Source organism: Leptopilina heterotoma, unplaced genomic scaffold (assembly GCF_015476425.1).
Source record: "Leptopilina heterotoma isolate Lh14 unplaced genomic scaffold, ASM1547642v1 Lhet_63, whole genome shotgun sequence".
NCBI classification, from domain to species: domain Eukaryota; kingdom Metazoa; phylum Arthropoda; class Insecta; order Hymenoptera; family Figitidae; genus Leptopilina; species Leptopilina heterotoma.
Window position 1 is genome coordinate 2,787,993 of NW_025111149.1, and position 25,575 is coordinate 2,813,567.

General features: G+C 24.7%; 1 protein-coding gene across 8 annotated transcripts in view; it reads right to left on the reverse strand.

Moving 5' to 3' along the window:
* Window positions 1–25,575, reverse strand: part of LOC122509831 (afadin) — a 156,765-nt gene that overhangs the window by 16,621 nt on the left and 114,569 nt on the right. For 3 of the 8 annotated variants that reach the window (XM_043624095.1, XM_043624094.1, XM_043624092.1), the window contains exons 8-21: window positions 19,516–19,907; window positions 16,006–16,127; window positions 13,652–13,882; window positions 12,223–12,493; window positions 9,292–9,948; window positions 8,890–9,138; window positions 7,970–8,107; window positions 7,751–7,816; window positions 7,600–7,673; window positions 7,179–7,297; window positions 6,697–6,861; window positions 2,421–2,519; window positions 1,770–1,908; window positions 1,365–1,589 (exon numbers count right to left, since the gene is read on the reverse strand). In XM_043624095.1, the coding sequence (XP_043480030.1) occupies window positions 1,365–1,589; window positions 1,770–1,908; window positions 2,421–2,519; window positions 6,697–6,861; window positions 7,179–7,297; window positions 7,600–7,673; window positions 7,751–7,816; window positions 7,970–8,107; window positions 8,890–9,138; window positions 9,292–9,948; window positions 12,223–12,493; window positions 13,652–13,882; window positions 16,006–16,127; window positions 19,516–19,907 (2,947 nt within the window). Of the gene's footprint in view, window positions 1–1,364; window positions 1,590–1,769; window positions 1,909–2,420; window positions 2,520–4,647; window positions 6,567–6,665; window positions 6,862–7,178; window positions 7,298–7,599; window positions 7,674–7,750; window positions 7,817–7,969; window positions 8,108–8,889; window positions 9,139–9,291; window positions 9,949–12,222; window positions 12,494–13,651; window positions 13,883–16,005; window positions 16,128–19,515; window positions 19,908–25,575 lie in introns of all 8 variants that reach the window. The other 5 variants (XM_043624099.1, XM_043624093.1, XM_043624097.1 and 2 more) reach the window with 5 other exon arrangements.

Here is a 25,575-nt window from a genome sequence, read left to right on the forward strand (position 1 = left end):
TCTTCGCAGAAATTTAATTATTTTAATTAGTAAGGAAATTCCTCACAGTAATTCAACTATTTCAATAGAATTTTAATAAAATTTTTCACAAGAATCTAACTATTTTTGTAAATAAAAAAATTCTTCACAAGAATTCAATTATTTTCAAAAATATTAATAAAATTCTACTCAGGACATCAATTATTTAAAAATATTTTATAACGTTTTTTGCAAGAATTCATTTATTTTTTTCCAATTCTTCGAAGAAATTTAATTATTTTAATAAGTAAGAAAATTCTACGCAGGAATTGACTTTTTCAATAGAATTATAATAAAATTCTTTACAAAAATACAATTATTTTCATTAATAATACAATTCTGTGCAGAAATTTTATTATTTTTAATGCAATGTTAATAAAATTTTTCTAAAGAATTGAATTTTTTAAATTTGTATAAAATTCTCTAAAAGAATTCATTTATTTTAAAAATTAAGATACAATTCTTTATAATAATTTCACTATTTTCAAACAATTTGAATAAAATTTCTTGAAAGAATTCAATTATTTTCATAAATAATATGATTTTTGGACGAATTTACTCATTTTCAATCAAATCTAATAAAATTTCTGGATGAAATTTAATTCTGATTAAAATTTGTTATAAAATTCTTAAAAAAAAAATTAATTATTTCTGAAAATTTGAATATAATTCTTTAAAATGGCTAAAATATTTTCAGTACATTATTAATTAAATTCCCTCAGAAGAGTTTAAAATTTTGGCAGGACTTCAATTATTTCCAATAAAATTTTAATAAAATTTTGTAAAAAGAATTCAATTATTTTCAGTATAATTTTAATGAAATTTGTTTATAAAATACAATTATTTAAAAAATTTTAAAAGAAAATTCTTTAAAACAGTTTAAATAAAATTTCACGAAAGAATAAATTGAATTATTTGTATAAGTTATAAAATTCTTCGAAGGAATTCAATTTTTTTAAAATTTTAATAAAATTCCTTGAAAGAATTATATTATTCTCAAAAATTAAAAAAAAATTCTATGCAAGAATTGAATTATTATTTAAGATTCATAATTATGAAAGTTAAAAAAATTATAATACTTTTTAAACAAAAATGCCATCTTTTAAAATTGAAAAAATCTACTTATTAACGCAAAATTATGGAAAATAATATTTATTTATAAATTTTTCTAGTGAAAATATTTCTATAAAGTTTACTCTTTGAATAAGTAAATAATAAATCTGAATTAATAAAAATGTGATCAAAATTTCTTAAAATTAATTTTTCAATTTTACATAAAACTAATTTTTAACTGTGAATCAGTCATCAGGAATACAACAATTATTAATATAGATTTTCTCAGTCACCTGTCATCCAAAGGTTGAGGAGGACTCGGTTGTTGTTTTACAGTCGAATCCTGATTTCGATAAACACTTAAATTTTGATAGAATCTCTCAGCCTCGTTCCCTTGTAAATTATTCTGAGGATGCATCTGGCTTGGAGTTAGATTAGGAGATGATTGTTGCCTGCTGACTAATCCTGACGGAGGTAAAGTGCCAATTCTCATTGGATCGTGGAGATTATGACTTGACCTGGCGGATAAAAATAAAAAACGATTTTTAAAAAATGAACAAAAATTTCCCAAAAAAATGTTGAAGAGTGTGCACAAATTAAAAAAAATGTTAAAAAGTGAAAAAAACTTCCAAAAATATTTTAAAAAGTGAAAAAAAAAATTCCAAAAAGATTTAGAAAAACGAGAAAATTATCCTTACCTGGATCGTAAGGAAGATGCTCCATTCATTGCTGGCATTGGCGGCGGTTGAACTGGTGGAGTAACACTATTACTGGAAGATGCTCTACTATACCCGGCGCTGAAGACTTCATGTTGCTGTTTTCCCTCCGTTCCTACATCTGTAAACAAAAATCCAATTAACATCTCTCAAAAAGACCAAAAGCAACAAATTTTCTCTTTTTCAACTAACATTAAAAATTACTATAAAAAAATATTAAAATTTATATTTTTTTTATAATAAAATTTTTAATATCTAGCAAAAAGAATTTTTTTTTCTAATTAATATATACAAATATTTCTAATTAATAAATCAATAATATTAAATTTCCTATTTTTCCAAGATAACAAAATTTTTAATATCTATTCAAAAAAAATTTTTTCTAATTGTGAAAAACATTGTCAGACGTATAAAATATAAGAATGCGAAATTAAAAAAAATTATGCAAAACAGCATCTATTTAATTTTTATTAGAAAACACAAAGAGCTGAGAATGAGAAAGAAGACAAAAGACAGTGAACATAATATAAGAAATTATGAACGTATGAATAATGAAGAATGGAATATAAAAATTGCATATAAAAGAAGAATGATTATTTTTTTGTTGATGGGTTTTGAAATTAATCTACTTACTATGCAGGGCTGGGACAGACTTGCTGCTGTGAATTTGTTGGGGAGTCGGATCATGTCCTAGACGTGATGGCAAATCACGTTCACTCATGCGTCTGGGTCCTGTAGAAGCACATGATGCACAAAAAATGCTTTTAGTTAATGCTTTAACATGCCATAAGCAAATTATTGTTAAACACGTATCGTGCAAACATGCCTGATTTCACGTGTTAATCTAATATTCAAAAAAATATTAAAAAGAAATAGCTTGTGAGAAATATAAAAAAAACAAAATATAAAAAAAAATAAAAATAAAGTAGTAAAATAATTAAATCAACGATTATTTCGAGTCAAGAATTCGGAGTGATAGTTGACTTTATTATTTTACTATTCTGATGACCGAGTGATAACATTATTATTATTTACATACAAATAAAATAATTTAAACAAAATAACAAAATAAATATAAATTAAATTATTTAGACGAAATATTAAAATAAAAACAAGTAAAATAATTTAGTAATTAGTTCATTACTAATCAGTTAACTATTAAACATTTGCTATTAATAATAATAAAATAGTAAAAAAATATTAATAAAATATTACTGTTTAATAAATTAACGTACGATAAAATTAAAAGTAATTTATTGAAATACAATATGAATACTATCATGTAAAGGAATAATATGGTGTTTAGAGGAAAATTACAAAGAAGAAAGGGAAAGAAGGATCGGTATTCTGTACATTCTTTAAAAATATAAGAAAAATTAAATGTTAATTAATAATTAATAAATAATTAATTAACATGCAAGAACTGAAAATGTACTAATTGATGAACTTGGTAAATTATACATTCACAAAAATGAATGAATGATAATAAGAGAAATTGAGTAAATTGTTAAATATTTGCAATTGTGCAAAGCAGTGTCTTAAAGAAATTAGAAATGAAATAAATAGAAAAAATATATTAGTATTAATTAACTAAATGGGTACCTATTAAACAGTATAAAAAATGTCTAATGTAATGCAACTAGAGTGTAATAATTTGAAGACATAAAATTAATCTAATCATAAATGTGATAAATTGAGTTAGAAACATTATTCTTTCGATTATTTTTCAATTTGTAATATTCGCAAATTGAAAAATAAATTTAATTTAAAAATTTGATTTTCTGAGTTATGTTTCTTTCATCAATCCTGATTTGATTTGCACAAATATACAAACATAATAATAGTAACAATTAAAAGATAAAAATAAATATTTTCATTTAACAGAATTGCCACAAAAATTTGTAATTTTCTTTTTCCCTGATTTCCAGACTGAATTTTGACTGTTTCTCTGACTCCTATAAAAACGATTTCAATGCGGGAGTTGAATTAGAAAAAAAGATAATTTTTAGAAGCATAAAATTGATTGAAAACTTTACTGATGTTTATCTGATGTTAAAAACAAAAATTAACTACTGTCGCTAAATTCCCTCGATTATTTTCTAGAATTTCAATAATATTCTTTTTAAAATTCTATTAAAAATAATTTAAATATGTTTTCTATGAAGAATTTTATTAAAATAATTGAATTATTTAGAAACAATTTTATTAAAAATTTTGGAAACAATTAAATTAGTTTGAAGAATTCATTTAAAATTGCATTGAAAATAATTGAATTCTTGGAAAAAATTTCATTAAATATTTGAAAATAATTGAATTCTTTCGAGAAATTACATTAAACATAATTGAATTCTTGCAAAGAATTTCAATATTTTTGAAAATAATTGAACGAGAAATGTTATGAACTATTTTTAAAGAATTGAATTCTTGAGCTGAATTTTATGAAATATTTAAAATTAATTGAATTTTTTGAAGAATTTTATTAAAAATTTTGAAAATAATATTTAATAGTACTTTATTTGTTAAACCCTAGTAATTCTGTGGTAATAAGTAATAACTATTGCATAATATTTATTATTTATATTAAATAATAAATATCATACAATAGTTAATATTTATATTAGATATTATTATTATAATTATATTAAATGTATTAATATTATGTGTGTATAAAGCTAAAACAGAAAAAGCAATCCAACGAACCTTTTAAAGCCAAAAAATAAAATAAAATGGACTTTCAATTGTGGGGAAAATTGAAAATTTCTCTTTGACGTGACGATTTTGAACTTGAACTGAACATAATGAAACAGGCAGAGTGTATTTAAACAACAAGACTCTTGCAATACATAATCCACCAGCTTACGCATTTCTGGATTAGTATCCAACGGTGGAAATTCTCGAAAGATCCAATCACCTCTTTCAAATCTCGGCGTTGGCATTCGTTCAGAAACATCTAAATCACTGTTTGCCTTTTCTTTAACAAACTTTTTTCTCGAATCACCATGAAATGAATTTTCATTTCTCTGATTATAATTTTCCAAAACCGACTTTATCGCCGCATGAGTTCCAATAAAAGAACACTTCTCCTTTCTCGGCTGTTGTAAAAAACTCCTTTTTCCCTTCATCGTCATATTCGGTATTTTCTCCAATGATTTACAAATTATTTTACTACTAACCAAATCTTTTTTCCTTCTACCCAATTCCTCGTGACTTTTCGATAAATTTTTCGTCCTTAAAAACGAATTCGGAAATTTTGTCTTACTCTCTATTTGAAAATTAACCTTTCTCTCTTTTCCGGAAGTCTCTGTCATTATATCTGTGTTTACAGTGTCCCCATTCACCGATAACGTACTGTGAATGTTCAAATTCTCGCCTTCGGAAATTGAATGAAACTGGAAAAAATTGACATCTTCGTTCGTGATTTCAGGCGCTGACACAACCCTCGAGCAGGTGGGGAAAATAAAATACTTCGGAGAATCATTGACTGTTGTATTCGAGTCTGTGTCGTCGAACATCAAGTCTTTCAGTGACCAATATTTCTCTAATTTATTTATTTTTTTCGGCATTTTCGGGGAAATGTTTAAACTACCGAGAACTGACGGCAGGGAATGTTGTCGAAAATTCTCCAGTCGCATCGTTCCAACAATTGAGTATTTCGGAATATTACTTGTCGATGAATCATTCGAATCCGTCATTGTCTCTTTGTCGGAATTCGAATTCGAACTTTTACATTTTTCTTTCGGAATAAAAAGCGGAGCGTCGACATTGTCTAGATTCGAAAACTCCTTCAATTGTTCAATTATATTCTCTTGTTCCTCAAGTGAGAGTTTCGATTCATTTTTTTGATTCATTTTCGATGAATTTTCCGAATCGATTTCTGTCGATTTCTCCCCTTTTTCTCGATTGATTTGATCGTTGAATTGAATGTCCAATAGTATCATGCTCCACTCCCTTTCCGGAGTGTTTGTCAAATTTTTATTATCTAATTTCGACAAATCGCTTTCGGATTTGAATTCCTTTTTCGATATTTTTTCCACTTGGTCGTGTAGAGCCACGTCCGGCTCGGACATAAATTGACGAGAACCGTTGAGTTTCATTGATTTCAATTTAATCAGACCGGATTCACCGAGTTTGGAGAAATGTTTTGCGAGTGCGGCCACTCGACCACAACCAAGACGAACTTCTTCGGGGGATTTCCAACATTTTTCGGGATTCGAATCCTCACTCGAAATATCACTGTTCAATCCACTGAGATCTAAATTCAGTTCCGGCATTATTGTATGCATTTTTGGAGTTGAAATTACTAAAACTTCGTCTTTAAAAACATCATCGTCATCATCAACAGGAATTTCTCTCTCACTCGAATTTTCCTTCTCATCTACTTTCGTTTCCTTGCCCTCTTTCTTAAAATTCGAGCAATCGGAACAAAAATCGTCAATTTGACTCTCCTCGGATTTATCGTCATCAATGTAGGGAATCGACTCCTCCTCCCTCTCATCGTCCAGGGAATCGACACTATCCTCAGAGGAATTTCTCGTGGGAAAAATTAATTCAGTCTTGTCGTCAGTATAATAACCATATGATGAATTTCTTGAAACTCTTACGGGATAAGGGGGATATGGTTCGCCATGGCTCGGAATTGTTAGGAACATTTGATTCGGCTCTTGAATAATAGGAATTTGCCGTTTGGTCCAATAATTCTTTGAATGACAACGATGGTAATCTTCGTTTGTTGGTAATTCATTAATTGGATAAATTGTCGGGAGATTTGAACTATTTGCACTTGAATTAACGAGATTAGACATTGATCTTGGGATTTGTAATAAATTTTGTGAAGAATGGAATGAAGAATAGGAGGGGTTTTGATAGAAATTTTGATACTGCGATTGTGTTACTTGAAGATTTGTCGCACCTGGTTGCATATGATCTAAATCCCAATCGACTAAACGCTCTTGATATCCCTGTTTTGGAACATTCAATAAATTGCCCATCGAATGAGATGTTGATGGTTGTGAAGATTTATCTGCCAGTCGGGAAGGTTCTAAATGTTCCGATTTTGGTCGTGCCTTATTAAGCTCTGTTAGAAACAATAGTTAGTTTTTAAAAGCATTAGTTGAAGCGAGATTTTTTTTAATTATTAGTCACATAGAATATTATGAGCAAGCAATACGGAAATTTGTTTTGAGAAAAAATGCATTTTAATAGCGTTTACTGTCATAACAAATGCAGAATGAAAAGTTTAATTAATTTGAAAAAAATGCAATGTAATTTGAAATTCTTTTTCAGTGGCGAGAAGACAATGGTATTGAAATTAAAGCATAAGCGAGTTTTTTTTCTTTTGTTTCTCTTTTGATTAACTTGTGGGGATTTTGATATAATTTTTTCTTTACTTACCTCTGGTCATAACAGGAGAAGGTTGAGAAAGCAAAGTAGCCAATCCGTGATAAATGGCACCCTGTTTAGCAACTTCCAGTGTTACAATTGGTCCCGTTCGCACAAGATACTCGGCAGCTCTGAAATATTTTTTATTTTATTTTAATCAATATTTAATAACTAGCGACATATTTTCCTTGTTAATAATTTAACTAAAACACCACAATTAGTTAATTAAAATCGAAACTGTAAAAAATATATGTATCTATTTTTTTATTAAAGTAACTAAAAGTAATAAACAAAGAGTAAAAATAGTGGTAAGTAAAAATAATAAAAAAATCAAACAGCTGCAACAGTACAAAATAATAAAAAATAAAATAATATTCCTGTTAATAAAATTATCGTTAACAAATAATCATTAACAATTTAAAAATATACTAACTTTTCTTGTGTAATTCCAACTAAACTTTGACCATCAACTTTTAATAATTGGTCACCTGCAGTTAATCTACCATCCTGAGAATAAAAAAGATATTTTATATATTAGTCGAAAATTCTAAAATAAAAATGTAAAATAAATTATAAGTATCTACCGTATCAGCAGCTCCGCCAGCAACGACACTCTTTATATAAATTCCCAGCCTATCTTGTCCAGCACCCTAAAAGAATAAACATTTCTATAGATTCATTTTTTTTTAAATTTGTTATATAAATTCAATTAAACCAAAGTATTAATCAATAATAATTAATACCAATTACCGGGCAAAAAAACAAGAAATTATTTCTATTCAAGAAAAAGGGGAATAGTGTACCTTTGCTGCAACTATACTGAGGCCCATTCCGTTCGTAGATTTATGAAGTTTGATAACCTGAACTTCCGGTTGTCCTTGATTCTGTCCGATATGAGAGAAATTTCCTGATCTGTTACTCATTGCGCTCGGACTTCGGAACTGTAAAGAAAAAAAGGATTTAATTATTTATTAACATTAGTGTTTAACATTACTGTAATTAATTTAAATTTTTTTTATAAATTTCTTCATTACAGTTCAATTATTTTTCATAGATACAATTTTAATTAAATTTCTCGAAAGGATTTAATACCTATGTTTAATAATAAAAATTATAATAAAATATTTTGGAAGAATTCAATTGTTTTCAAAAGAATTTTAATAAAATTTCCAGAAAGAATTTAATTATTTTTAAAAACTTTAATAACATTTTTCGCAGAAATTAATTTTTTTTAATCAATTTTCCGAAAAAATTCAATTATTTTCAAAGAAATTCATTTTTTCTAATAGAATTAAATTATTTTCATAAATAATAAAATTCTTTAAAACAATTTGATTATTTTCTAAAATTTTAATAAAATTCTCCAAATTTGAATTAGTCGAAAATTTGAACTAAGTAGAAAAAAATTGATATTTCTAAAAGTTAATGATTTTAATTCTACATAGAACAAGACATTAAAATAAATAAAATCCAGTTTTTTCTGACAAAATCAATAACAGAAACCATCTTTTGGGTTAATAGAAATGTTCTTTTTCTACCATAAAATTTATAAGTAACTATTTTTGTGTTTTAAAATGTTAATTTTATTTGGTTTAATTTTTCTTATTATTTAATCTTGAAAATATTAAATTTGAATTTTATTAATTTAAAATTTTTAAATATTTAAAAACAAAAAGAATGAGAAAAGAAGAAAGCAAACAAAGAAATTTAAAGAAATACGAACATTATTGTGATGGTCAATCATGTAAATAGTCCAGAAACCACTGCTGGTCAGTTGAGGAGCCATTCGACATAATCCGTCACGCTGAAGGGGTAATAAAAATTCCGCCAAACCAGGAGGCACGCCTCTAATCACCTCACAACTGTAACCATCCTCGGGTAGTAGCAAAGCTAAAGCCAAAGTTGGCTCCTCTTCTAAACGAATTTCTCTTCCATCTGCTCTCGCCAAAGTATCCGCTACACTCTCCGCCACCTATTTAATCAAATTAAATTCACTTTTACAAACATTCCTCTTCTCTTATAAACATGAAAATTCATATTCAAAAATATGATAACTTAATGTAATAATAAAAAATAAAAATTAATTTAAAAAAGATTAATAAAAATGCGTAAAATATACACTCACCCTAACTACGTTTTCGATTAATTCAGCAGGCAATCTCGGCTCATCGGGAGCAGGTTGATATTTTTGTAGAAGCGCTCTGACTTGTAGTGAATTAAGTTTAAAGCAAGTTGAACTTAATGTGGCTAATTCTTCAGCATTATATTTTGGAGCCTGAAGAAGATGTGTGGCTTGCATAATTGTTGCAAGATGACACTGACTTGCCAATTCAAGGCCCTGTCTCTCTGCCCACGTCTCGAGAGCATTTAATCTTGCCTTCAATCTACGACCAAACCATCTAACGCAAAGATTTCCATTTGAAACAAGTGCATTGAAGGCGGTTGCATTTATCGTATGGAAGAGATGGCTAAAGAGTTGAATTGTTAGTGCAGCATTCACTCGACAACGTCTCAAGAGTGCCATGGTGCTGAAAAATATTTGCAATACACCCGCTTCTTTTGCGGGCTCATCAGCGTCGGCCATAAATTGAACCATTGCCGGTGCCAATTCCAATGACACACACCGTACCAATGAGGCGAACGCAAAATGTACAGCTTCACCAAGAATTTCCTGCGCTCGAATTGAAAACGATGTGATGTGACGATCGCTCTTCAGCATGTGTAAAAGTTCTGATCCATTCGCCAGCCAAAGCGCCAGGGATAAAGCGTTCATGTACCGCTCCTGGAAAAAATTCAGAGAAAAATAATTAACATTTCCAGGTTTTTTATTTTTCATTTATTTTTATTATCGATTTTAAATTTAATTTACTTTAATTTTATATTTATAGCACTAGCCAAGAAAAGCGAGTTGTTTCTTCTTTCTTAGCACTATTTTTAATAATAACATTTTCAATTACCGTTTAACATATTAATTATATTAATGAATTATACCTATTAATTAATCATATTAGGGGTCGTCCATAAATTACGTAAGACATTTTGGTGGGAGGGGTGGGTCTGCTAAATCTTACGAACCGTAGAAAAAATGGCGCTAATGTATGTAAAAAATCTTACAAAGGGGGGTGGGTGGTTAAATTTTCCAAAAAAGTGACTTACGTAATTGTATTTAATTGTATTTACTTACGTAAATTGTTTGCAATTAAGAATTAATTTTTAAATGATAAAGTTTTAAAATATTTTAATTACACAACAAAGAAATTTTTAACAATTTCCAAAACGAATTAAAACAATAATGAAAATAATGAATAATAAAACAATTATTGAATATTGTCAACAAAAATAAAACAATAATGTCAAAAATACTAAAAACTAAAAAAATTTTTCAAACCATTTATTTAAAAAATAAAAGTAAATATTTAAATTATGAATTAATTAAATTACCAATTAAATATTAACAAATTAGTTAAATTAAAAACAGCAACTACTTTCTCTACCTTATTCAAAAAATGCGACATTTTTAATCAGGGTTTCTAAAAAGATTAATTTTCTTTTTCCTGATTTTCATTTTTCTTCAACCAAAAAGGTTAATCTGGTTCATATTACTGTAACTTTTCAAAAATTTTAATTAAATTATTTTCTAGAATAGATACCTATTCAATAAAAATTCTTCTCTGTATCAGTTATTTTTAATACAAATTTTTAAAGAAGTTCTTTGAAAATTCAATTCAAGAATTTGAATAATTTTTTTTTTTAACTACTTTAAAAATTTTAATTGTAAAAAAAATTATAAAAAAAAATTAACTTTCAAAAATTGAACCCTATTAAATTCATTTACTTATAAAATTTTTAAACGCATTTCTTATAATATTCAATAACTTAAAAAATATTTAACTAAAATTCCTCTCTAAATCAATTATTTTAAATTTTTGAGACAGTTCTTTGATACTTTTATTATTTAACCAATAAAAAGAATGTTAACTTAAAATCTGAACATAATTTTAAAATTTTTCAATTAAATATGTATTCAAAAATTCAAACGATTTCAAAAAATTTGAGAAACAATTTTTAAAAATACTATCTTCTTCGGAATATTTAATTATAATTATTTAAAAAAGTTTAAATTTCCTAAAATTTGAAATTGAAACCTGTTTGAAATTCAATTATTTATAAAAGTTGTAAACGCATCTCTTATAGAATTACATTATTTTTTAAATATTCAACTAAAATTCCTCTTTAAAATCAATTTTTAAAAACTTTTGAAAAACTTTTTCGAGAATTCAATTATTTAAACAAAAAAAGAATTGTTACATAAAATAATTTTGAAATTCATTTGTTGACTATTCAGTTTTACTAAATATCAATTATTCGAGACTTTTTTAATTAAATATACACTCTAACGCCGGTTTATCGGACACAGGTTTAAGTGAGTTTTCGACGTTGGAGTGTATTTTAAAAAATTCAGACAATTTCAAAAGAATTTGAATACAAATTTTTCTAAAAACTAATTTCTTCAGAATTTTAAATTAAAATTATTTGATATTTAAATTTTTTAAATTTCAAATTGAATTAAATTATTTCAAATAAGTTCAATTTCATATTCTGTACAGTTCAATTTTTCGAATTATCGAAATATTGTAAAATTTAATTGAAAACTATTTAATTTTCAACATATTTTAACTGCAATTTGCTTTTTTTTAATGATCGAATTCTCGAAAAACTTTCTTAAAATTACTAAAAATATTTTACTTTAAAGAACTTTATTAGTTAAAAATTCTAAAAAAATAATGGAATTTTAAAAGAATTACTTACAATTACTATTATAATTTTTAGAAATAATTAAATTTCAGAAGATTTGAAATTATAATTATATATATTTTATGTACCTATTTTTTACATAACAATAAGTATTTAAAATAATTTAACAAAAGCACTGAAACATTGAATAATTTAAATTAAATTAAATTAAATTAAATTAAATTAAATTAATTAAATTTAAAGTTTTTCTGAAATTTGAAAATGACTGAATGAATGAATATTTAGAAAAAGAATTCCTTACTTGAATAACTTGATGAATCATATTTGCAACTTTTTCCAACATTGCAGTGAGTCTGTGTGCTCGTTCAGTTGGTTGAAGTTCAGGTCTGTAGTGAGTACTCGCTCTGTATCTCGCAGCCAGATACAGAGTGTAAGTAGGCGCGAGTTTAAATTGCGGAGAATTCGGCTCCACGTCTGTGATAACAGCGTGAAGAAAAGTGTCCTCCGACTGTTCCAAAAATTCCAAAACAGCCGGCAATATTGGATCCGTGCCCCTCGGTTGTTGAGACAGTCTAGAAATATAAACATTTCCATGTTTATACCAATTTTTCCAAAAAAAAACACTATTATCAATCAGATTAAATTAAATTAAATAATTAAGTAAAAAAAATAAGTAGGTATAAAAATAAATATATAAAAAAATAGGTTTAAAAAAATATAAAAAAGTATAAAACATAATTGAAAAATAAATATATAAAGCCATGAAAAAATGTGAGACTAACTCTGCTGGGGCTCGAAATGAATTGACAATTGTTTCGTGAAAAATTCTGGGAAAATTCAAATATTATAAAAAATAAATTTATAAAAAAATAAGTATGAACAATGAAAAATCGGACAAGTGCGAATTTAAATCGCCAGGTTTAAGTAAACGAAACGAACTTATTGAGAGACAAAAATGACGCGTATAATTTAATAGACAATAATAATAATGGTGAAGTGTGAGAAAAATGAAAAAACTGAAAGTTAACAGTTTCGTAATTTTCTCCATTATAAAGTAGTAACACAGTGCATGTAGTGAGATAGAAAATTTATCATTTTCCATTAATCGACTTATTTCTTGTCAGCTCGCTGCTAAAGGGTAAAGATTAAAACTTTTCTTTTTTCCCTTTCACCCTGTAAATTATATTTGAATGCACAAGGGGAATACTAATTAATGAAAACCACTGTTAACTGTAAGCAACTGATTGTACTGTAAAATGTAATTAAAAGTTTTAACGCTTCAACATTATATTCGTAAAGTGAGACTTGTGAATACATATATACGCGAGCGATATTCAACTTTGAACAAAAGACTTTAAATTCATTTTAGTAACACAATGAAGGGTAAACTAGTTACTTTTGTCTCTAATCGCGAAATTTCCTTATCCCAAGGTCAGTTATTATATTAAACATCGAGAATATAAATTTCAAATCAAATTCAAGAAAAAAAGCAAAAAAAAAAGATAAGAAATAAAGAAAGAACGAAGAGAAGAAAAGAAAAAATTAAAAAAGAACGTGAATGTTAAATTACACTTAAAACGTATTTTCTTACCTTCAATCATTGACCTCATGTTTCTGAGATTTAAACTACGAATAAATAGCATTTCTACTGTTTCTTCTCAAAATAATTGGTAAGAAATTTCTTATTTTTTCCCAGAGAAGAAATTGTGAGGAATGGAAGTTTTGCTTACCTGTTTCCGTCACGGCTACTAGTGAGACTAGCGGTTTCTACATTTCCATCGAGATCAAAAGTGGTCTCATAATTGTGCGTCGTTTCCAATGGATTGTGGGTGGGGCTCCTGGGACTTGCGGCAGATTTTGTGGGACTTGGCGGATTCGAACCTGGACCACCGTTTGGTGTTCCAGAATCCGATCTATATTTTTCAGAGCTCACCTCCTGGCTGGTAGCATCAGGCGATCTTCTAATGGGCAAAAGCGAGGTGCAAAAAAAAGTAACATCAAGCAAAACAAAATAATACTCCTCTATGAGGAATAATCAGGGTTGCCACAAAAAATCGCAACACTTTTCATTCGTTTTTTGTCTCAATTTGATATTTGCAGAAAAACTGTCATGACAAAAAAACGTTTGTAATACATTTATTTTTAAATATCTTTAATTCTAAAATTATTCGGATTTTAAAAAGTTTCAAACTTCAAATCATTTAAAATTCAATAATATTTATAAGAATTGATACTGTAACTTCTCCTAAATTATTTCCAAGATTTCAATAATTTAATTATTTTCTAGAATTTTTAACTAAAATTCTTCTCTAATTCAATTATTTTCAATAATTTTTGAGAAAGTTCCTTAAGAATTCAAATATTTTTTTAAAGAAAAAAAAGTACACCTACAACATTTCTAAAATTTACTTGTTTACAATAATTCAATTTCAAAAAAGTATTAATATTAACATTCTAAAATGTAATAGTTACTTATTACTTGGTACTAATTCAGATTTAGATAATAAGTTTTCTGGTAATAAAAAATTTAATTCTTTCGAAAAATGTTATTAAAATTCTTCCTGAGAAGAATTTTCTTACATTTATAAAAATAATTAAATTTTTGTAAAATTTTTAAACGAATTTAATTGAAATTGTATTGAAAATAATTCACTTCTTATATTGAATTTTATTGAAATTTATTTAAAACAGTTAAATTATTTCTAGAAATTTTGTTAAAATTTATTTAAAACAATTGAATTGTTTTCAAAAATTTTATTACAATTTTCTTCAAAATAAATTAACCCTTCTGAATTTTTTTATTTACTTATAAATTATAATTTATGAAAATAGTAGAATTCTGGCTATAAATTTTATTCAAATTATTAAAAATAATAATTTAATTCTTTCGAGAATATTGAAAATAATTTAATTTCTGAGACTGAATTTTTAGAGAATATTGAAAGTAATTGAATTTCTGCAAAGCATTTAAATAAAATATCCAGAAATAATTGAATTCTTTAGAAAATATTGAAAATAATTTAATTCTAGCGGTGAATTAAATTAAAATTTTAAAAAATAATTGAATTATTGTGGAGAATTTTATAAAAATTTCGAAAAATAATTTAATTGAGGCCTTGGATCCAATAACTCGCCCGACGCTCGAAGGCACGCGCTAATACCAGTCGGGTAGCAGTGAGTGGCCCAGAGGCGCTCACTGCTCACTGACTGGCAGTTGCGCGTTCCTCCGAGCGTCGGGCGAGTTATTGGATCCAAGGCCTCAATTCTTCCGAGAATACTGAAAAAGAGTGAATCCCAGCGGAGAATTTAATTATTTATGAAAATAATTGAATTCTTTAGGGAATATTGAAAATAATTGAATTTTTTTTAGAATATTGAAAGTAATTGAATTTCTGCGAAGCATTTAATTAAAATATCCAAAAATAATTGAATTCTAGCAGAGAATTTGATTAAAATTTTCAAAAATAAATGAATTATTGTAGAGAATTTTATTAAAATTTCCCAAAATAATATAATTCTTTCGAGAATATATTGAAAATAATTGAAATTTTGCCAAGAATTCGAATGAAATATCTAGAAATAATTGATTTCTATATAGATTATTGAAAATAATTGAATTGCTTTGCAAAATTTTAATAAAGTTGAATTCTGTATATTTTGAATCTAAAATTATTAAAAAATTGAAGTTGATGTTTGAAAACAACAAATTTTTCTCTGACTTGTGGCAACCATGAATAAAAATAAAATAAATAAAAATAATTAAAAAATAAAGTAAAATTGAGCCAAAGAAATAAGTACATTAAGTGAAATATAAAACAATAGAAGTGTTAAACAAAAAAAAATTTAACCAAATGTTAAATTTCAACTTAGAAAGAAACTTAGTTTTTCTTTTACTTTTTTTCCTTTTTCGTGAGTCTAGAAAAAAAACATATTCCCAACTCTGCTCCAAATTAAAAATAAGAACAAAGAACAAATATATTTTACATTCTCACAAAAAATGAGAAAAGTAGCAAAATAAATTTAACAAGAAGAGAAAAAAAACTACTGTTAACATTTATTTCTATAAAAAAATAAAATTCCTTACCTATCGTAAGCGTAAGCATCCAACTGTCGATTGGAATCATGTCTGTACCTCATTCGATCCTCAGGTGTAGGATCAATAAACCTGAAAGTGTGCGACCTTCCAAATTTTACAATAGCGCCATTCTAAAAATAGAAAAGAAAAATTAATATTTTAATTATTAATAATAATAAAGTACAAGTGACATATTCTGTCTGTCAGTAAAAATGACAAAAAAATTTGTCTGTCCGCATGAAGTAAAAAAAATTAATATTTTACTTTTTACTGATAGAAAAACGAATAAATTGCTGTGTGTATTGAAAGTGATAAATATTGAGAAGAAATACAGTCTAAATCTGAATCAGTGAAAATTTCACTGATTTCAATTCGGTGACCCAATTTTCTTTGATGAATCAGTTGTTTTTTACTGATTTTCAGTGAAATTTCACTGAATTAAATAAAATATTAATTAAAGAATTAAAGAAATATATGTACAAATGTTAATAAATGTACAAGCAATGATCAGTTTATAAAAATGAGTGGCAAATGGAACATTGTACGCGCTTTTTTTGCTAGTTAAATATAATTTACTTTCAAGTTTTTTTTATAAACTTCTAAACACTATGTTTGTTCTAAGTTTTATCATATATACGTAGAAATTGCAAATAATAACAGGAGAAAACTTTCCCTCAAATAGGTAATATTGAATTTCATGTTGTTTCAAAGAAAGAAAGAAGGAAAGAAAAAAAGAACTAGAACCAAACAAGTCTCAACGAGAAGTGTCTTTAGTGGCACTGACACTTAAAAACTTTTCTTAATATACGTGTAGAGAAACAATTCAATAACTGTATTTACTAGGTTGTGCTACTATATTTATAATTTTCAACTTTCTGTTAAATATAAATCTAAATAAATTTTTTTTCAGGCTTCGCACTCGGTAATTAATTAACAAAGAACAAAAAAATAAAAAAAGTATTTTCAAGATTCAAAAAAAGTAGTAAAAACTGTAGCTAACGAAAAGTTAAATTTGACGACTAAAAAACGTCCTAGTCAATTCAATGTACAAAAAAAGTAATTTATTTTATTCAGAGTTATCGGTAAAATTTGATGATCTATTTCTTTGATTTCCGGAATGAAATTTATTTATTTCTACAAATTACAACTGCGTAATTCTATCAAAATTAAATTATTTTTTTTGAATTTTTAAATAAAATAATTTAATTAATCAATTACTTTAATGCCTTGTTTTATGTAAAATTAAAAAATTAATTTTCGGAAATTTTATATCACTTTTGTTCTAATCAGTTGAAATTTTAACTAATATTAAGATTTAGAAAATATTGAGATACTAATTTTTGCAATAAATGATTTAGAAATTATTTTATTTTCTATAATTCTGCTCTTAAAAGTTTTACTTAATTTTCCTTTAATTTTGAAAGATAACATTTTGTTTTAAATGTTATATTTGTTTATATTTAAATGTTATAAATTGTATAATTTTGAATCTAAAATAATTCAATTCTTTCGACAAATTTTATTAAAATTTTTAAAATAATTCAATTCTTTTGACAAATTTTATTAAAATTTTTAAAATAATTCAATTCTTTCGACAAATTTTATTAAAATTTTTAAAATAATTCAATTCTTTTGATAAATTTTATTAAAATTTTTAAAATAATTCAATTCTTTCGACAAATTTTATTAAAATTTTTAAAATAATTGAATTCCTGAGGAGAATTTTCTACGAAAAAGTTTATTAATTATAGAATTAATTAAATTCCTTTGGGAAATTTTATTAAAACTTTACTGAAAATAATTCAACTACCACGAACAATTTTATTATAAACGAAAATAATTTAATTCTTTCGGGAAATTCTATCAAAATACGTGAGTTCATTCGATGAATTTTATTATCTATTGAAAATAATTGAATTATTTCGAGAAATTTTATTAAAATTTTGTTGAAAGTAATTGGATCAATGTACATTTTTTTATTTATTTTGTTAATTATTATTTATGAAAATCATTGAATTTCTTCAAAGAATTTTATTAAAATTTAATTTTAAAAAATTTGAATTCCTTCGAAGAATTTTATTAAAATTTTATTTAAAAAAATTTGAATTCTTCGAGAAATTTTATTAAAATTTTTATCAAAATAATTCACTCTTTTGTTTCAAGATCAAAAAATATAAGAAATACAAATAATGAATTTCTGTGAGAAATTTTATTGAATCTTTTGAAAATAATTAAATTTCTACGAAAAAGTTTATTATTTTTCCAAACAATTGATTGTTTGCTAATAATTTTATTATTTATGAAAATAATTTAATTCTTTTTAAAAAGTTCATTAAAATTGTCTTGAAAATAATTAAATTCCTGACAACAATTTTATTTTTTATGAAAGTAAATACTTTTCGGCAAATTTTGTTAAAATTTTATTTAAAAAAAATTAGAATTTCTGTGAAAAATTTTATTATTTAATGAAAATAGTTCAATTCTTTCGGAAAATTATATTGAAATTCTATTTTTAAAAAATAGTTTTCAGTGAAATTCAATTTTTTCATTATTCTTGAAAGAATTTGATTATTTCTGAAAATTTTAATAAAATTTTCCGCTGGAATTCTCTTATTTTCAATATTCTCGGAATAATTGAATTATTTTCACAATTGTTTTTGAAAATAATTGAATTCCTTATAGAAATTTTATTTAAATTCTCTTGAAAACAATTGAATTCGTCCGAAATATCTTATTATTTATGAAAATAATTGAATTCTTGCGATGAGTTGTATTGAAATTTTGAAAATAATTTAATTCTTCCGAGCTCTCTAAATCTGAATTAGTGAAATTCCACTGAAAATCAGTGAAATTTGACTGAGAATCAGTGACTCTATTCTCGCGATTTGAATCAGTGGAATTTCACTGAAAATCAGTTAAAAATAATTGAAATTTCAGTCATTTTCCACTGATTCGTTAATTAAAAAACTACTGAAAATTTATGTCACACATATTGAAAATTTCAGTTATTTTTTAATTGGCCAATCAGTGAAAAATGACTGAAATTTCAATCATTTTTAACTGATCTTCAGTGAAATTTCACTGATTCAAATCGCGAGAATAGAGTCACTGATTCTCAGTCAAATTTCACTGATTCAGTTTTAGAGAGAGAATATTGAAAATAAGTGAATTCCAGTCGAGAATTTTAACTAAATAAATATTCAATTACATTATTTTTTATTTTAGTCTAGGAATTTTGAAAAATATTCCAGCGGAAAAAAATATTTCCTTGATTTGAAAAAAAAAATTAGGAAAATAGATAAATTTTGAACTTTACGAGAAGATCAAGATAGTGGAAATTTGTTTTCAATTTTTACTACAAATTAAAAAATAAATGTTTTTTTCATTTAAAATTTTTATCTCGAAGTAGAGATACACTAACTTTTTTTAATCTTAAGAGGTAGAGATAAAGAGAGAGAGAGAGGGAGAGTTTTAACTTTTAATTAAAATTTTTTTTATCTCGACTATAAATTTTTTTACCTGAAGAATTGTGGTGTAATTGATCATCGCATTGTTGACGTATGTGTGAGCTTCCCTCGAGCAGGGAGTTAATGTTACAGTATTATCGGTATAAGCAATAATGCAATGTCTAGGCATCACGGTTGGTCCAGCAAGAATTATCGTTTGCGCCTGAATTTTTGGATCGATTGGAATTTCCGATCCAACTTCGGTGACATTATTTGGCTTCAATCGATGACGAATTCCACCTCCATTGGCAATATCAGTGCCATCGGGATTTAATTCAACGAAAAATGGCAATCTCTCGTCTTCATAGCGATGATCAAATTCACCCCACTTTCCACTTGGTTTCTTCTTTCTTTTGCGAGGCACATAATCCGCCGGCCTTCTCCTCACATGGAACATAATTGAACCTGAAAAAAAGAAAAATTTAATATTAATATTAAATTACGAATGAAAATAAGTTATTATTACTATAAATTAAATTATCTCCATTTCTAAAATCATTAATTATTCCATTCTTTCATATCAAGAAAAAAGAAAAATTCACAGAAACAGAGTTGAAAAAAAAATTTTATTTTTTCCTGATTTTCACTTTTCCCCTGCCCCTAAAGAATATTTTTATTTTCTCTAAGAAACTGTTAGACACACAAAAAAATGTTTTTAATATTTCAGAATATCTTGAATATTGTGAAATTATTCGAGATTTTTGTTGTTATAATTTTTCATAATAGAAAAATTTGTGGAAAAAGTATTTTTTTGCACTGAAAAAAGATAATGAACTTTATAGAAAATTATTGCCCAGTTGACAAGTGTCAACTTTACCTATACATTTTGTAACAAAGTAATCAATTCTCTTTACTAATTCATCAAAAGAGGAAAACTAGATACAAGTATAGAATATCAATTTCTCTAATTTCCTCTGTACCTCTAAAGTTTCTTGACAAGAAAATCATTAGAAAATATAAAATTCTATTATTCAAACATTAGAAAAAAAAACTTTTGATTTTATTCTTAAAAAACCTTTATAGCCAACAATTTAGAAAAAAAAAATTATTTTGGTTAATAAATAAATAAATGAAACGATTATTTCCGTTTATTTTTGTCAATATATATAAATCAGGGTTGACACAAAAATTTAATTTTGTTTTTCCCTGACCCTAAAGAATATTATAATTATTACCTTTACAAAATTCAATTTTTTCTAAAAATTGTTATCAACAAATTTTTAAATAATTGAATTCTTTCGACGAGTTTTAATAACATTTTTAAGAATAATTACATTTTTCGAGGTATTTGATTAAAATTTTATTAAAAATCTAATTGAAATTCTGCAATGAATTTTATTATGTATGCACTATTTATAATTTTTAATAATAATAATAATAATAATAATAATAATAATAATAATACTAATAATAATAATAATAATAATAATAATAATAATAATAATAATAATAATAATAATAATAATAATAATAATAATAATAATAATAATAATAATAATAATAATAATAATAATAATAATAATAATAATAATAATAATAATAATAATAATAATAATAATAATAAAATAATAATAATAATAATAATAATAATAATAATAATAATAATAATAATAATAATAATAATAATAATAATAATAATAATAATAATAATTGAATTAATAAAAATTAATTAATTAATTTATAATTGAATTACTGCGAAGAATTTAATGCCAAATTCCTGTGAAATTTTTATTTTTTTTGGAAAATAATTGAATGTTCATGTGGAATATTATCAAAATTTTTGTTTAATACATAATTTAATTCTTTTGGAAAATTTTATTAAAATAATAGAATATTGAAAATCATTAAATTAAGAAAAATTTTTGAAAATAATAGAATATTTTTAACTTTTGAAAATAATTGAGTTCTTGAGATGAGTACTATTATTTACGAAAATAATCTACATAATTTTGAATTAATTTTATTAAAATTCCTGAAAACAATTGAATTTTGCTATTTATTTATAAAAATAATTGAAATGTGGACAATTTTTTTTTAGATATTTTTAAAAAATTGAATTTCAGCGAAGAATTTTATTAATTTTGAAAATAATTGAATTCTTGTGATGAGTACTATTATTTATGGAAATAATTGAATTTTGCAATGAATTTTATTAAAATTCCTGAAAACAATTGAATTTTGCTAGGGTAAGTGCGGGTATAGTCGGACAGTACTAGTAGTCGGACACTTTCGTGTTTTTTGGCAAATAAATAATAATGCATTGTGATAATTACTTTAAAAAGTATACTAGACGAATGTGTGAAGTTTATATTTTATTAAAATAGTGTTATTTTCGAAAATAATTAAACAAGAAACATTTTATTTAATGTTTTAAAAATCATGGTGTCCGACTATAGATACAGCCATTTTCGAGTAGCGCGATGAGTGGCACAAAGTTTTGTTGATAATTAATCATAAATATTAAAACTTATAGGGTTTAAATATTATATTAATAACTTCTAGTATGGTTTAATTCCATTTTCCAGCAGATAGCAATTAAAAAATTATCTTTTTTACTTTATAAATTCTAAATATCTGACAGATGTCCGACTATAGAAACAAGGGGAAAAAGTGTCCGACTACTCAAGCATTCGTAATTTTTTATTAAAATGTTTATATTTTATTAAATACTCAACTATTTGTAACAAATTTATATGATTTTTAATCCTGAAGAACTCCTTTAATTAATAATGTGCCTATAAACACAGTAGATATTTTCTATTTCAAGAAATAAAACATAATTTAAGATTGTATCCTTAAGTGTCCGACTACTAGTGCATTTACCCTATTCATTTATAAAAATAATTGAAATGTTAAAGACAATTTTTTTAAAAATTTTAATTGAATTCTTGTGATGAATATTGTTATTTTTGAAAATAATTGAATTTTACCATGAATTTCATAAAAATTCCTGAAAATAATTGAATTTCGGCGAAGAATTTTGCTATTTTTAAAGATAATTAAAATGTTGACGTGAATTTTTTTTTAATTTTTGAAAATAATTGAATTTCAGGAAAGAATTTTGATATTTATTAAGATAATCGAATTCTTTCAAAGAATTGCGTTAAAATTATTAAAAAATTGTAAATAATTTCAACAGAATTGAAATTAAAATTTTTCAAAAAAATACTTCATTGAATGATTTATTCGTAATAACTTTATGGCAGTTCTTCAATAGAATTAAGTTATTTAAAGTCAATTATTGTTAGAAGTAGAAAAAATTGAAGGTTTTTTTTTAAATTCGTGGTAATTACATAGTTTATGAGGTAAACAAAAAGACACCAAAATTCATAATTTTCCAACAAATTATAAACATTTAATTTTTTCCAGTACTTTTAATAACAATTCCCTGACTTTTCCCTGATTTCCCTGACAAATTCCACTTTCCCTGACTTTTTCCTGAATTTCCTGACCTGTGGCAATCCTGTAAATGAATAAAATGACTTGTCTCGTTTATTTTTTTTAATAAATAAATAAATTAATAAGATAGAAAAAATTATAAAAAGGAATAAAGAATATATAAAATTAAAAACTTTTTTTATAAATAACAAGAAGAAACTAAACTAGAAAAACTAATTATAAATTCTGTCATATCTTTTGTCTCATGGGAACAATTTCAAAAAAGAAAACTCGCAGTAACGCAGAAAGTTTATCTAGCCACTCAGGAATATAATAATAAAAAAAGAAGGGGAAAAAATAAGTTTTAGAATAAAAATCGTACCGTGAAAATTGAGTTTCTTCGACCATCCCATCGTGATTTAAAATCTTATCTGATTATATTTTACAAAAACCGTCTAGCAACGCACTATACAATTCCAAGACTGATCTTGTGCTTTTAACGTCGAGGATGGACGAAGAAAGCGGAAGATCACGATTAAAAGCACTAAAAATAAAGTCTCGCGTGTTTACTATAGAAAATGACTTTGTGCTTTAATTTTTGCTGCATTATGGTGAATTTTTTCTATACTTTTTCGAAAAAAAAACACAGACACTCTAAATATCTCAATTAGTGAAGATTTTAAATTTAAAAAATAACCGACACTAAATTTAAATCAGTGACAATTTCAAATTAAAAAAACAATAATTAAAAAAAACTAATTAAACTGATTAAAAATTTTTTTTCTTGTGTATAAATAAAATAAAATAAATAAAGTTAACATATAAATACTTAAAACATTTTTCACAAACTTAATCTCTAATATTGTCTCACGAGAACTTAATTATATTCCTGAAAATTAAAAACTGAAAAGTCACCCAACTTTCTCTTCGCAGAAGTTTAAAATTGAGTTAGAAAAAAAAGAAGATGACCTTACAAATCTCTCTATATAAAATCTAATAAACTTTATAACAAAAAGGAAGAAAAAAGAAAATAAGCTACAAAATAAACTTTTTTCTACTTGCTTTAAGCGCGAGAAATTTTCTTTTTCTTCCTTTCGTGTCCCCTTTCAACTCTTACTTTACAACCTTTTTCTACCATCTCGTAAATGTATTATTCTATTGCACTTTAGAAAAATGGTTTCCAAGGGCAAACTCTTCAACAACTTAAAAGACAAAATTTTCGTTTTTTCAAAAAATTCTTTTTTTGAATTAGTTATTTAGTTTGGAAAAATTTCCAAACTAAATTCGTAGTTGTAGTTTGTAATTTTAGTTTTAGTTATAATAAGACATATATGTGTCTACCTTGAGAAATATTGATACAGCTGTTGAGCATTGAATTTTAGCGATTAGTCGAGTTTTGTTTTGGTTCAGTGATCAAAGTCACTTTTCTTCTGAAAATTCTCTTTGACACGCGGAAAATGTCAATAAATTCATGTACACTATAATCGAGGAGCAATCACAATTTTCGTCATCTTCATTTTTTTTCTCTCTCTGTGTGTGTACCTTCAAAAATACCCACGCTTCCTCTATCTCTTATTTAATAAAGACAAAACTAAAAAAAGACTTTTCTTTATATAAGAAAAGTTGGAAGAAATTTTCTTCTTTACTCTTTCCGGATATTACGAATTATTTACCTAATTTTTATTTAGGTACTGCATTTTCTTCTAATAAAATTTGTTTCTTAAATATTTTTTTAAATTCTTTTTTCAATATAATTTACTACTAAAAAATTCCCCCATTTTTCTATTTAATTTAATAATTAAAAATTAAACTATTTTAATGTTGAAAAAATATTTTATAGAGAAGAATTCTTTTTTTTTATAAAATGATTTAATTGTTCGAAAAAATTATTATTCTTTATGAAAATAATTTCAATTATTGCGAAGAATATTATTAATTAAAATCATTAAAAATAATTGAAATCCTCTACAGAATTTTAGTATTTATGAAAACAAATGAATTCTTGCCAAGAAGTTTCTTAAATTTTTTTTAATAATTGAATTAAATTCCTCCGCACAATTTTATTGAAATTATATTTTCAAAATAATTGAATTAAATTTCTGCCCAGAGTTTTATTCAAATCGTTTTGAAAATAATTGAAATTCTTGTGAAGAATTTTATTGAAAATAATTGAATTTCTGCGAAGAATTTTAATATTTTCATTTAAATAATTGAATTCTTTTTCGAGAAATTTTATTAAATTTGCTTTGAAAATAATTGAATTTCTCCGCAGAATTTTAAAATTTATGAAAAGAATTGAAATTCTTGAGAGGAATTTTATTAAAATTATTAGAAATAATTGAAAATTCAAACATTTTAAAAAAAATAACAAATATTTGTAACTCTTCTCCAAATTTCAATTTTTTTTTTACTGTTTTTAACTAAAATTCTTCTATCCATTATTTTTAATAATATTAATTAAATTAATTTTTTTAAATTTTATCTGATTTCAGAAGAATAATTTGAATTATTACAATTTTTCAAAAATCAAAGTTCTTTAAAATTTCTAATTAAATTCTTTTAAAATTGAAATTTTATAAAATTTCAAATTAAAATCTTTTGAAGTTCATCTATTTATGAAAATTGTACACGCAACTCTTTTAAAATTCAATTAATTTTGAAATATTTAATTAAAAATATTCATTAAATAATTTCT